Source organism: Carya illinoinensis, chromosome 5 (genome assembly GCF_018687715.1).
Source record: "Carya illinoinensis cultivar Pawnee chromosome 5, C.illinoinensisPawnee_v1, whole genome shotgun sequence".
In the NCBI taxonomy this organism is placed as follows: domain Eukaryota; kingdom Viridiplantae; phylum Streptophyta; class Magnoliopsida; order Fagales; family Juglandaceae; genus Carya; species Carya illinoinensis.
This window is the reverse complement of record NC_056756.1, coordinates 45,149,117-45,163,151: the sequence shown is the minus strand read 5'-3', so window position 1 is coordinate 45,163,151 and position 14,035 is coordinate 45,149,117. Positions and strand designations below refer to the sequence as shown.

General features: G+C 34.9%; 2 protein-coding genes across 2 annotated transcripts; one reads left to right on the top strand and one right to left on the bottom strand.

Moving 5' to 3' along the window:
* Window positions 1-2,351: 2,351 nt before the first annotated feature.
* LOC122310390 lies at window positions 2,352-4,656 on the top strand. Its single transcript, XM_043124283.1, has 4 exons — window positions 2,352-2,445; window positions 2,534-2,902; window positions 3,566-3,772; window positions 4,064-4,656. The coding sequence occupies exons 1-4, from the start codon at window positions 2,352-2,354 to the stop codon at window positions 4,654-4,656; spliced, it is 1,263 nt and encodes a 420-aa protein (XP_042980217.1).
* Window positions 4,657-10,444: 5,788 nt separating this feature from the next.
* On the bottom strand, window positions 10,445-10,834 carry LOC122310389. Its single transcript, XM_043124282.1, has one exon. The coding sequence runs from the start codon at window positions 10,832-10,834 to the stop codon at window positions 10,445-10,447; it is 390 nt and encodes a 129-aa protein (XP_042980216.1).
* Window positions 10,835-14,035: the final 3,201 nt, after the last annotated feature.

The following is a 14,035-nucleotide window of genomic DNA, read 5'->3' as shown; positions in this document are numbered from 1 at the left end:
AGCGCGGTTTCCGCGTTCTCTTCTCCCTCATTTCCAGCTGGTTTCCTTTGCCGGCCTGACCCTCTCGTCGGCCCGTGTGGGTGCATTAGTTCGGCCCGTTCGACTTCATCACGCCGGTCCGTTTGGCTTCATCACTCCGGCTAGTTTTGCTTCCTCCCTCGGTGCGGTTTTGTCTATACGACATGGAAAAGCCAAACCCATTTATTTTTGGTGCACAATCCTCCGGTGGTATCCTAGCTTCCCAGACCCACAGGCTGTTGCATTGCAAGGGTAAGAAAGTAAGGGCTAGGGTTTGTAATTTTCTGTTATGGTTTAAGCTGTCCATTAGCTGAATGTCATTTCTGTATGTTTTTCGGTTATGGGTCTGCGATTTACAGTATTGTTGCTTGAGAATATTCAAGTTGGTTACTTTTGATTTGATAACCCAGCAAGTCTCAACTTTTTGCTTGGATATAATCCTTCCTTCCCATTGGTAGCTACTCTGCTTCTTCTTGTTACTGTTTTAGTTCTTATCGTCGTTGCGCGTACAAACCAAGTTTACGAGAAAAAGAAACACTGGGAGAGATGGACGTAAGAGTCTGGAATTTGGGGAAAAAAAGAAATATGTGACTGCCATTACATTAATTACTATTACACAAAAGCTAAAACTTTTGACTGATCAACACAAAGGTTGAAGTTACATTCATTGTTGGCGTTTGAATTTGATCATCAGTTACATATCCTGATTTTTAAAAATGTAACTGGAGGCAAGCCATACCCGTATACGAAAGTTTAAGGAAAGAACTCCTAAAACTGGAAGCCTTGGTGTCTTCGGCAATAAATTAACAGAGAATTTTTTTTCACCTTTATTTTTCCTGGAGTAACGAGTTTGTCCCAGCATTCAAATCATTGCTTTTTTTTTTCCCTAAAGGCAGTTGGTATTGTATTGAGCTTGTTGCAAGTAAAAAATAAAAATGCTATATTTGATAGGCTTGTCTCTACAAGCTTGCAACGTTAGGGGCATTAATTTGTGCTTGTGTGATTGATCAATGGTAAAGAAATATATGCGTTGCTTTTAATTAGTTTGAGGAGGAATATTTTAAGCTTCTAACTGATCATCACAATGTTTTACTTAATGCATTTGAAGCAAAGAATTTGAATATTGAGTACATTAGTAGTGGACAAGAGCAGTCTAATTTATTCTCATGGTTGGTCCTCTTGTATGATGCATATATATATATATATATATATATATATATATAAATGCTTATAAAAGTATGATATACGTTGGCCTCATTGATAAATGAGAAAGGAAATCATGAGATTAGGATATTTTTTTTTTTTTAACAGGTCTAGCCTTTTGCATCATTGCATGGTATTTTCTTATATTTTTGAGCAGTTGTAGGCTTTTGCATCATTGATCACAACCTTTATCACATGATGATTGTTGCTGCATCTTGTTTTAAATGAAGGCCCCCTCTGTTTCCATTGAAATCAAGATTCTCTGCTCTCTAGAGATCACTAACCTTGGAGACCACATTCAGAATTCTTTAGTAAATTAGATAACTACATTTATGAAATAGTATATGTGAATTTTGTGAAGTCGAAACTGTACGCACAATCCATTATTTGAAAATCCAGAATATGCACATAAAGTAGCCATTGCGTTTGTTTAGTGGTTAATATTTTCTGGGGATCACTTGTTGGTGTTGTCGGGTATTGACAGAACTGTTATGTGTTTGCAGGGTGAGTTATTGCTGTTGATTTTAAGTAGATAAGCTGCCCGATAAATTTAAGTGCAAAATATACTGTCCCAAATTCGGTTCCTCAAATAGCGTGATGGGCGAAGAGGAAGATTTGAGGCCACCCAGGCCTTCTAAATCGACTTCACCCACCCAGGTATGATACACACATTGGTTATTTGAAAATGCTCAATGTGTTAGATATTGAGCCTTTAATTAATCCATGGTTTATTTGTATATTTTAGGAATATCATGATACACTAAATCCAAATACAACGCCATATATGATGAATCTAAATACATATCCAACTCCATATCCGTATACTTGGGGTAGCCAGGTAAATAAATTATCTATATTGACTATTTTTTTCATAGGAATATTTGTTTAAATTTTTCTTTTTTACGTGCATAGGTTTGAGTCATTCTAACACAGTGGGTAATTGCAGCCTCTGGCAATGCCACCCTTTGGGCCAACAATGCCATACCCTCCGTCGACTAATTTGGATGAGTTGAGACAAGGTGAAGATACAACCCAGGTAGTTATTTTGAGTTAACTGTTATGTAAATTTTCGACGTACCTCCGTATTTTGGATAATGTATAACACAATAATTATAATACAGCTCTCAGCAATGTCGCCATGTGGACCAAGTATGCCCGTACCAAATTGCGCAAGTGGTTCATCATCTATGCCATTTAGTGTTGAAGGTGAAAATGATGTTGGAGGTACACTTTTAATAATATCCACCCCCATCCATTGTATAAAAAAAAAAAAAAAAACTATGTGTCCTAACCACTCATTCTTCCTTTTCAGAAATTTCACCCGACAAAAATGTATCGCCAAACAAGGGGGGGATGTTTGAAATTTCAGATGATGATAATAACATTGAGCCTCCAAAAGCTGGTATGAAATTTGGTACTGATAAAGAGGTTTTGGCCTATTACAAACGATTTGCCAAACAAGAGGATTTTGGGGTTATGATAAGAAGGATGAAAAGAGATCTTGATGGGAATGCTAAGTATGTCACGATTGCCAGTACACGCGGCGGCAAGTACTATCCTAGCCATAATAATTTAGCCAAGCCTAGTCCAACGACAAAAATAGATTGTAAGACGAAGGTAAATGCTTGCCTTGTGAATGGGGAATGGGTGTTGACCAGTGTAGATCTTGTTCACAATCATAGTACTGTGAGCCCAAAAAAATCCATATTTTTTAAATCTCATAAAAATCTGGATGAATAAAGTCAGAGGATGCTCGACTTGAATGATAGAGCAGGTATTCGGATGTATAAAAATTTCCATGCACTTGTGACTGAAGCGGGGGGTATGAGAAATTGGATTTCCAAGAGAAAAATTGTAGAAATTTCATTGACAGAGCTAGACATCTAAGAATGGGTAAAGGAGGTGGGGAAGTACTGAATGAATATTTTAAGAAAATGAGGAAAATGAATGATGGCTTTGTCTCCGTCATGGATGTGGATGATGAGTTCAGAGTTAGGAATGTCTTTTGGGCTGATGCAAGAAGTCGAGCGGCATATGAATATTTTGGAGGTGTGATCACGTTTGATACGACGTACCTCACAAATAGGTACGAAATGCCATTTTTCTCCCTTTGTTGGTGTCAACCACCATGGCCAGTCCATACTCTTAGGGGCAGGCTTAATTTCTAGCGAAGATACAAGTACTTTCGTGTGGTTATTTGAAGCTTGGTTAGAATGTATGAATGGACGGGCACCCCAAGCCATAATAACAGATCAAGACAGGGCAATGAAGAATGCGATTGACATAGTATTTCCGAACACAAGGCATATATATTGTCTCTGGCATATCATGCGGAAATTGCCAGAAAAATTGGGATCCCACTCAAAATACAACAAGTTGAAGACTGCCATTCAGAATGTAGTCTACGATACACAAAGCTGCGAAGAATTCGAGGAGAAGTGGGAGCAGTTAATGCTTAAGTATGAGCTTACTGATAATGCATGGTTGCATGGGTTATACATCGAGAGGTCATTTTGGGTACCAGTCTTCCTGAAAGGTGTATTCTGGGCTGGTATGAGCACTATCCAACGGTTGGAAAGCATGAATGCCTTCTTCGACGGATTTGTGCATTCCAGTACGACATTAAAATAATTTGTCGACCAATTCGACAATGCCTTGAGGAAGAAGGTGGAGACGGATACGACAGCTGATTTCCAGTCCTGTAACCAAACAATCTCATGTGTTTTCCCATTCAAAATTGAGAGGCAGTTTCAGTCATTGTACACGAATGAAAAATTTAAAGAGGTCCAAGCAGAGGTTTGGGGAATGCTTTTATGTAACCCTTCACTTGTGAACATAGTAGGTAGCATTTCTACTTACGATGTCTTTGAAGAAATTTCCACCCCCGATGGACAGTCCAAAATTATGAAGTACATAGTTTGGTTGAATGAAGATGAATTTGAAGTCAAATGCACGTGTGCCCTGTTTGAGATGAGAGGAATTATTTGCAGGCATGCATTTAAAGTATGTCAGATGAAGTACATTCATTCTTTGCCGGAAAAATATGTGTTGGATAGATGGAGGAAAGATACAAAGAGAAGATACACACTAGTTAAGAGTAGCTATGATGATTGTCCGGTGAATGCGGATGCACGTCGGTATGACCTTGTTGTTAAAAGATGTATAAGATTTGCGACACTTGTATCTAGGAGCAATGAGCATGTAAGTGCTTTCTTTCATTTCTTGGATGAGTTTGAGCAGAAGTTGGTTGGAGTAGAGCCTGAGTCCTATTCAACAAAGATGAAAGAGAATGTGGATGCAGAAAGGGGTAAGAAAATATTAAGTCCACAAGTTGTTCGGGGGAAAGGGAGGCCGCCAACGCGAAGAAAGGTCCTGATGGTTGAGAAGGCTGCAGGGAAGAGAAAGAAGAAACAGATATTTCACGTTTGTTCGTAAGTTCTGAGGTTATTAATATTGCATACATATGTTCGTAATAGATTTTTTATTTTCTAATTTAAATAAAGCGGAAAATATTTGACGACGAATCACAAGTTGGTGTGGCCGTTGACGAGGTTGTTATCCCAACCCAGTGTAGTAATCTAACTCAACTAACGCCTACAGCCAATGATCAGGTGTGAGGTTATTTCCACCTTCATGCATTTATGGATTTTCCAGCTTTATAAACTTTTAATTCGTATATTATATTAATTAAGAAATTTTACGTATGTTTAGTCTACGCCAAGCTTGCTCCATGAAACTTAGCAGCATTGGAATGCCTTGGTGAAATTTTGGAGATATAAGCATTTTGTGAACTGTGGTGGAAGAAAGATAGACACTTGGGCATAGCGTCATTGTCAACTATGGTAAGCGGGAGAATATTTGTACACGAATTTGTCGGGTCATGAGTTTTAATTTTCTGCAATACACTAGTTGTTAATAAAAAAAAAAAAAAATTATCTTCTGCAATAGGTTGATCTCACAGAATTTTCTTTGTGCTAGTCTATTTTAATTCGTCAAATAGCGTGTATATATAATCGCAGTTCCTCACTAGCACATCCAGGAACTCCCTTGGTGTTGGTAACAGTAATTTTCGCTCTTTAACATATTTGTCATTGTGCAAATGCAGTTTTGTATGGGGGGAGAGAATGATCATCATCATCTTGGCCTACTACTATTGAAATGTGGGGAGAGCATTTTCTATTATCTCGGCATCCGACCCATACGGAGTGAAATATAACATACAAGTGAAACAGATATTTTGTCTATTGGGATTTAGAAGCTTGACTTCTAAAACCATTTTTTGCTTTCGAATTAATTTGATATGAATGTTCTTCAAATTTTGGAAAGTTTATCACATATATAGCTATGATGATAACTCTGGGCTGATATTTGCATTTAATATCTTGCAGGTACTCTTGAGATATGCCCGAAAGTGATTTTTGATCCTACTCAACTCCGTGGAATACATACAATATTTTGGCAATATTTTTGGATGATATGGCGTAGAAGTTGAATATTGTATATAACAAGTTGAAAGATGAAAATATTTTGTAAAGGAATTTGTATATGAGGTGGATAATATATTTGTAAATTCATGGTTGTATATGAAGTGGATAAATTATGCATTCCAATTTGTATATGGTGTAGTGTTGGGCAGCAGGTTATAGATTTAGTTCTTATTCCAATTTGTACATGAATTTGTAGTGTTGGGCAGCAGGTAGCGTTAGACATGAATGGTCATGAGTTACAAATTACTTCCTTGCATATGGATGGATTTTTTCAGTTTATATTGCATATAGACTACAGGTGACAATTTTAAGAACTTGGTTGTCCACAAAAACCATGGCAAAATTTTAATGAAATCGAGGATGAGTTGACACAGGTATATTGGTTAAAAATATGGTTCAGCCAATCCGGTTTTGACATAGGTATGAAATGCTCAATTCCGGTACGTGCCCCAAATAAGTTTGTAGAATTTGTTAGTTGGCAACCTGTAATACAGAAAAGGCATTTAGATAAAATTAAAGTACATGTCAATTGTTAAGTGGTGTAGAACATGCTTTATAGGAAGCGGCAGTATACAAAAAATAAAATACACAGGAAAGTCAATATTTATTTTGCAAGAGAAATAAATGCTTAAATAGGCTTGTCTACTAGAAATTGAAAAAGCAGTCCTTACTAAGTCAGATGATATTTACAACCATAATCTTGGCAAGGTGGTTTGATACAACAAAAATCTTGCCAACATTACTTCCAGAAATGCAAAATTAAAATACAGCCAATCCGTCGTCATAATTATACATGTTAGGATAAGATAAAGTTATTTACATCTAAAACTAACATAATACACCTACATTTAGAACCAACCTATTACAAGCGAGACAATCCAAAGTACACACAACAAAATACGACCAATTCTATTCTCTATTATCCTTCTTCTCAGTTCGCCCTCTTGCTTGTTAAAGATATGCTCTCTCTCTACTAGCTTGTCCTTTTCTTTTTGAGCTTCATATTCACGCAACAATAATGCATCCTCCCTCTTCCGTAGTTCATTCTCTCTTCCATTGTTTACATTCTCACGTACTACTGATTGAAATATATCTTCCCAAATGAAAAATTGGCATCTTAGTTCTTCCTATGGACAATTCAAGAATTTCAAGTTTCAGTAAATTGACTCATTTTTGTACATTAATTTCAAATGTAAACAAAAAAGGGAGAGGTTAATTACCGTGTAATAATTTGGACAAGCATAATATTTCATTTCAGGATTTTTGTGGGTGTGAGAGATCTTTAATGACGATTTCAAACCACACCAACAATTCGGTGAGTCAATTTCAAGATCATTAACTACAGAGGATGATGATTGACTCGATGCCATAATTGATCTACATGATGATTGACAAATGATCCCACTCAGAAAATATAAAGCAATATTGAATGCAATGAGTACTTTAAGTGCAAAACTGAATTATTATGTGCATGTACAAATTTTCAGAATTATTACATCGTAGGTGCAGAATATAAAAGAGAATATAAACCTTCATTTAAACATGTTACTAAAGCAATAAAGCACCTTATTTTGACATTATGGAGACATGGTACTAAGAAGCAATAAACATGGTACTAGGAGCATAAGTTTGACATTATTTTTTCAACAAACCAAGTAAAAAGTTAAAATGCTAAGAAGCAATAAAGCACCTTCATTTATAAACATAAACATATAAGTTAAGCACAATTATCTATGTTTTTAAAACAAAATAAAAATAGAAAGCCCCTTGTAATCCTTTTTTCCCATTAAAATGAAGAAATATTCAAGTTTTGTGAAAAAGTTTCATTAAACATATCATTTTCCATTCATGTATGATTCAGATGATGTTCATTATGATCTTTTTACCCAGGTATAAGTCTAAATTCTTCATTCTTTTCCTTTGCATAAAGCTCTATATATGCATGTTTTTTACTTTTTCCATCTATATATATGGATGTCCTTTTACATTAAATGATGTTAGATAGCTCTGATAACATTACTCTTGATAAAAACCTTGATTGCTACTCAAAACAAAATTAGTGGCTACAAAGAACCTTTCCCTCAAACCCATTCACAATCCATGCCCATCATTTCCCTCAAACCGATTCACAATCCATGCCCATCATTTCCCTCTCCATCCCAACCAAATTTATGAATTAATACACCCTCACTAACACTATAGTACTGCAGTAAGATCATCTGAAGACTAATGTCTCTACAAGGATTTTTTCACCAACTCCAACACAAGATTAGGACCATTAAGGTAAGAAAAATGCTATTTGAGTCGTAAACTTTATATAGCTCTGATAACATTACTCTTGAGAAAATTGGTACTCAAACAAAATTAATGGCTACAAGTAGCCTTTCCCTCAAACCCATTCACAATAATACCCCTGATTTCCCTCTCCATCACAACCAAATTTATGAATTAATACATACACCCTCGCTGAATACTATAGTACAAGCTTGGGTATGTTTTATCCGTGTTTTCCACTTCCAACCAATCCTAGCATCTCCCTCATTTCAGATGTTATCAACAACCAACAAATTTGTTGCTATATACAACATCAACAACCCAAAAAAGCCAACAAAAAACAGATCAAAAAGCAGATCAAATCCCACATCCATAAACAGAAAATATCAGATATGCTAGAAATGGAGAGATGAAACGAAAAGACAAAAATATAAACGTAGAAAAATAAATATAAAAACCTAGAAATATTTGTCCCATTTTAATTTACTCATCTTACCCTTGCAAGATAATAAACGGTGGGTCGTGTCGGAGCGATGGAGTGCGGGCAGAGGGTTAGGCCGATGCCGTGCCGTATGGAAATGGTGACCCTTCGGATAAGTTTCCTTTCCCGTGTGCCGGAGTGATGGACAACGGTGGTTGGGTCTTTCTGGCGAAAGAAGGGGTGAGAGAGAAGAAGGAGAGTCGAGTGAGAGGGAGGAGGATGGACGTGAGAGGGAAACGGCGTTTTGGTCACTTTGGCGTCATGAGAGTAGTGAGAGGGAAGAGGGAGGAGGACGGACGTGAGAGGCCGATTTTCGTTTATGGGTCTAAGGGTTTTGGTCACTCTGGCGTCGTGAGAGTCTTGAGAGGGAAAAGGGAGGAGGACGGACGTGAGAGGCCGATTTTCGTTTATGGGTCTGAGGGTTTTGGTCACTCCGGCGTCGTGAGAGTCTTGAGAGGGAAGAGGGAGGAGGATGGACGTGAGAGGCCGATTTTTGTTTATGGGTCTGAGGGTTTTGGTCACTCCGGCGTCGTGAGAGTCCTGAGAGGGAAGAGGGAGGAGGACGGAGAGGGAAGAGTGAGGTCAGGCCGATTTTCATTTATGGGTCTGAGGGTTTTGGTCACTCCGGCGTCGTGAGAGTCCTGAGAGGGAAGAGGGAGGATCGTGAGAGGGAAGAGTGAGGTCTGAGAGTGAGAGTTTGAATTTCGTCCCACTCGAGGCAAAAGTGGATTAAACCGTGATGTTGCCTCCGGACCGGGTTTGCCACGTCAGAAGTGTGGTGTGCGTTTTAAAAATCGGGGGATGGATAGATTAATTGTAAAGAACTTGTGGTTGTTCACCTGGTAATGGGTGCGGAGGATAAGGGGGCCCGCCCAACAGGCTTATTCATATGAAAAAAATTTAATTGCAAATATAATTGTGCATTAATATGTGTATTAATTTAATGTAATTGGTCAAAAAGTAGATTTTATTGAAAATAGTGTAAATTTAAATTTTGAATATGAAGGAATTAGTATTGATATGCAGATTATTATGTAACTTTGTTTGTATATAACAAAACATTTTCATATTTCGTGGTTGAATTACATACCACATATTTTGTAAGAGAAAAAAAAATTATGTGTGATATGTGGTGCAATGATGATAAGTAAAATTTGTCATATGTAATAGTCTAAAAATAAATACTTTTACCATCTTTACTAAAATACAAACTAAATAACTAGGATTAAAAATACAAATCACCTGTCAAATTAATAAATGTTAGAATTGATTATTAACCATTACTAACTTATCAGTGTATAATTACATGTTATTATACTAGACTATTACACTATTTTTCTAATTATATGTTATTATACTAGATTATTACATATTATTGACTATTAGCTAGTCAATTATATTATTTCTATACTTAACTATGTATGATCATGTTATTATACTAGACTATTACACTATTTTTCTAATTATTTGTTATTATACTAGATTATTACATATTATTGACTATTAGCTAGTCAATTATATTATTTCTATACTTGGCTATGTATGATAGTAATATTTTGATGTGTGCATACACTAGACTATTAGTCTATTTATCTTATAGTATAAGTATATTAGTTTTTCGATTTTTCTGTTGAAACCCTAACCCAAAAATCCCTTCCTCACTCTCTACTTTTGCAATCTTTGCATAGAGCTTCACATACTCTTTATTTTTTCTTCTTCTTTCTTCTCTTTTTTTTTTTTTCCTCTCTCCTAGAAAATCCTGATTTTATTAAAATCTAACTTATGGTGAAGGAATTTCGTGGAAACAATCAGACCCTTGAGGTTAGAAACTAAAACCATAAGTTAGTGCTAAAAACTCTTAAACAACGAACTGTAGATAGTTGAAAATATAAAATCATAGCCTATCCTAGACAACCTCAACAAACTTGTTATCTCCTTTAAGACTAGCTCAAAATTTGGTGTATGTCTCTTGGCACCTTCTTTAGCAAGAAAATTCATCAACTTGATTTATTTCTCTATATGCGTGCCTAACTACTAGATTTAGATCCTTTGCAGAATAATCAATTCTCTTCCAGACTTCTCGTAAAGATCGATGTACATCACCCTTTCTATTCCACCAATTAGCCAGCAATTGGGAATCGATTTCAACCACAATATTTTCCTGCTGCAGCAAAGTGCAAATTCGTAGGCCATCAAGCAATGCCTTTGTCTCAGCCATTGTGTTGCTTCTATAATAGGCCATAAAACCACTCAAGAGGTCTTTTCTGGAATCACGAACTATCCTTTCACAACCACATTCACTAGGATTCCCCAAACTACTTTCATCTATATTTAACTCGACAAAACCCAATGGTAGGATAGACCACCGCATAATCATAGTTTTTGGGTATTTTAAATCCAAGATAGAAAGTCACGTTCTTCTAAAGTTTGCAAACTTGGCCAAGCTTAGCCTTGGTACCCTGGTGGTTTGGTCATAAAAATTTCTTCCTTTAAGTCACTATGAAGGAAAGTATTATTTATATTGAATTGATGTAAATGTCATCCATGAATGGCAGCTATAGACAAAAGACAATGAACAGTCACCATCTTAGCCACGGGTGAGAATGTCTCAGTGTAGTTAATCCCCTCTTGTTGAGTGTAACCCTTAGCCACCAATCGGGCCTTCAACCTTTTTATACTATCATCTGAGTTGCGCTTTATTTTATACACATACTTGCAAGCTATAGGTTCTTTACCAGGGGAAGGTCTGAAAGGACCCAAGTTTTGTTTTGTTCCAAAACATGCAACTCGGCATCCATGGCTATGCACCAGTTGGGATCTTTAATTGCTTGAAAATAGGATGTTGGCTCACAAACAGTGGAAAGTGAGGAAGAAAAGGCTTGAAAGGAAGGCGAGAAATGTTCATAAGCCAAGTAATCATGTAAAGGGTATTGACAAGTAGAAGGAGGAGAATTTACCTAAGCCAGAGATTGTGATGTTGAAGCCAAAACAACATGTTGACAGTGGAAGTCATGTAGGTAGGCAGGTGCATTTCGAGTTCTACCCGAGACTGTCTGTCCATATGGGCGATCCTTCTTATCTCTCATCCATAGATATAAGTTCATCAACTGACCTGCTAAATCCTCTCCAAGCAGCCGCCATCCATGTTTTCCCCATATATCATTCACTTGCATATCAAGTTGAATAGCCTGTTCTACTTTATTTGCTAAGTTGAATAGTTTGCTCAACTTGTTCTCATACTCTCAACCATTGATATTAGCTTGTTCTCCATCACCTAACTATGCCCATAGCTTTCTTCAAATCCTTTCTTCTTATATATAATGACAGCTCTAAATGTAAGAGTTTTATAGTTTTATTTAAATCAAAGCTTTGAAATCCATTCCGGAGACCATTCCGGTTGAGGCACTGGAACAGAATATTTCGGTACCGGTACGTTTCAGGATTAATTATATATTATATATAAATATTTATATGTATATATAAACTAACAATTAATAAAATAAATATATATGTAAGTGTGTGATATGTATATGTGTATATATATAGAAGAATTAAAGATTTATAAAATGAATATATATTAAAAAAATCACAAACTTGAGTTAAGATACAAAAATAAAGGTAAAAGATTAAAGAATAGATAAATTATTAAAAATAACAATACTTCTAGTGCACGGAAATGAGTATTTGAATTCTAAAAGTACAATTTTATCCATTATTTTTCAACTTATTTACAAAAGAGCTATTTTTTATTTATTTTTTAATTTGAATTTTAATTTCAGATCGGAATTACTATTCTGGCCGGAATACTGGAATTCTGGCTGGAATTGACTGGAACGGCCGGAATTTGACCTGGAACGGAATAGATACCTATCCCATTCCGGTCACTGTTCCGGCAAGAAAATTCCGGCCGGAACGGAACGATTTTTAAAATATTGATTTAAATTATATATTTCACACAACCATATTTAATGGATTTAGATAAGCTCAATCTTATCACTTAATTTAAATGAGTCATAGTGGGATTAGAAACCTAATCACAGTGAGACACAAAGTTTCTAGATTTCATGATGACCAAAAGTCTATTAATAATATTGGAAAGTTAAAGGGTTCTCACCTATAATATTATTGTCCCTTTAACCATTGAGAAACACTTAGAGATAAAGTTGTTAGAGTGATATTCTCTAATAGCCAGATCAAATTTTTCATCGAACTGAGATGAAGAAATGTACGTTATTTAATTGTTGTCATTATATTATTGTAGATCATAAAAAATCTAAGATCCAATTATTAATATTCATGTTAAAATATTTAACACTAAATACTAACAAAGAATATGCAAACTATCACAAACAGGCAAATTCATATTTGTAGAAGCTAGATTCTTCCCTTAACTGAACTCAATCAAGTAAAAATGGATACAGTAATAAAAAAAAGAAAAAGAAAAAAGATTTCTTTCAACAGAAGCAAACAATATACTCAGTACAACAATAATAACACAAAATAAAGAACTTGATTTTGGATTCCAGGCATTGTTTACATTTCGATGGTCAAGGAAAAGAGACTTCAGTGTCTTCTGCCACTTCAGGTGCAAAATTACAAAGCCTTGAGAACAGAAAATTTCACCATGTGCACCTTCAAAACCTTAGAACACTCATCAGACAGAGTATAAGAGCTCCTTGGCTATAATTTAGTAAAAAGCTTTAACTTTTGACAAAATGATATCTACATTCTACTAACTATTACATATTTGTTATAGTTGAAATTTGAGAGAAATTTCACCATTGAGATTATCCATTTTTTTAATTTGACTATTTGGAAAAAAGATGATTTTTTTTTTTTAAAATATTATCGTTATGAAAGCACTGGTTTTAAAATCATTACCATTTAGAGAGATAAAATAATTTTAAAAAAATTCATTACAAATGAAAAATTGAAAACACGGCACAACAAATTATCAACTAATTACAAAAATGTGAAAAAAAGTTAAAAAAATAATAATACCAAATAATGAAAAAAAAATATTATTTTAATAAAATAGAGAAATAATAAAGAGTGGAATGAAAGAAGTTTAAGAAAAGTAAGTATCTAAAATAGAGAAATATGTTTTTTTTACTAAAATTTGGCAAAAAATTTAGAGAGTCAGATGTGAATGCTCTGACTTCTTTTATAAGATGGAAAAGTAGTACAAAGTAAAAAAATTGGCTAGTTTGGTTATACAAAATCAAATTATCTCATTTTATTTCATATAATCATTACAATTTTTTGAGATTCTGACATAAAATATAATAAATAATTTAATATTTTTAAATTTTAAAATCAAACTAATATTAAAAAATTATATTATAATAATATTTTATTTAATTTTTAACAAAACATCTTATTTCATTTTATTTAAACTGTATAACAAAATGAAGTTTTAATTATAGAAGCAAGGATCGTAAATAGGAGGTAGGACTATCATTTTGGCAATCACATGTGAATCGCAATTTCATATAAAATTAGCCTCAATTTCCTGTAAAATTGTAAAAGAATTATAAGCCAATTATTTGGAAGATCCATGTTCTCTTCCATT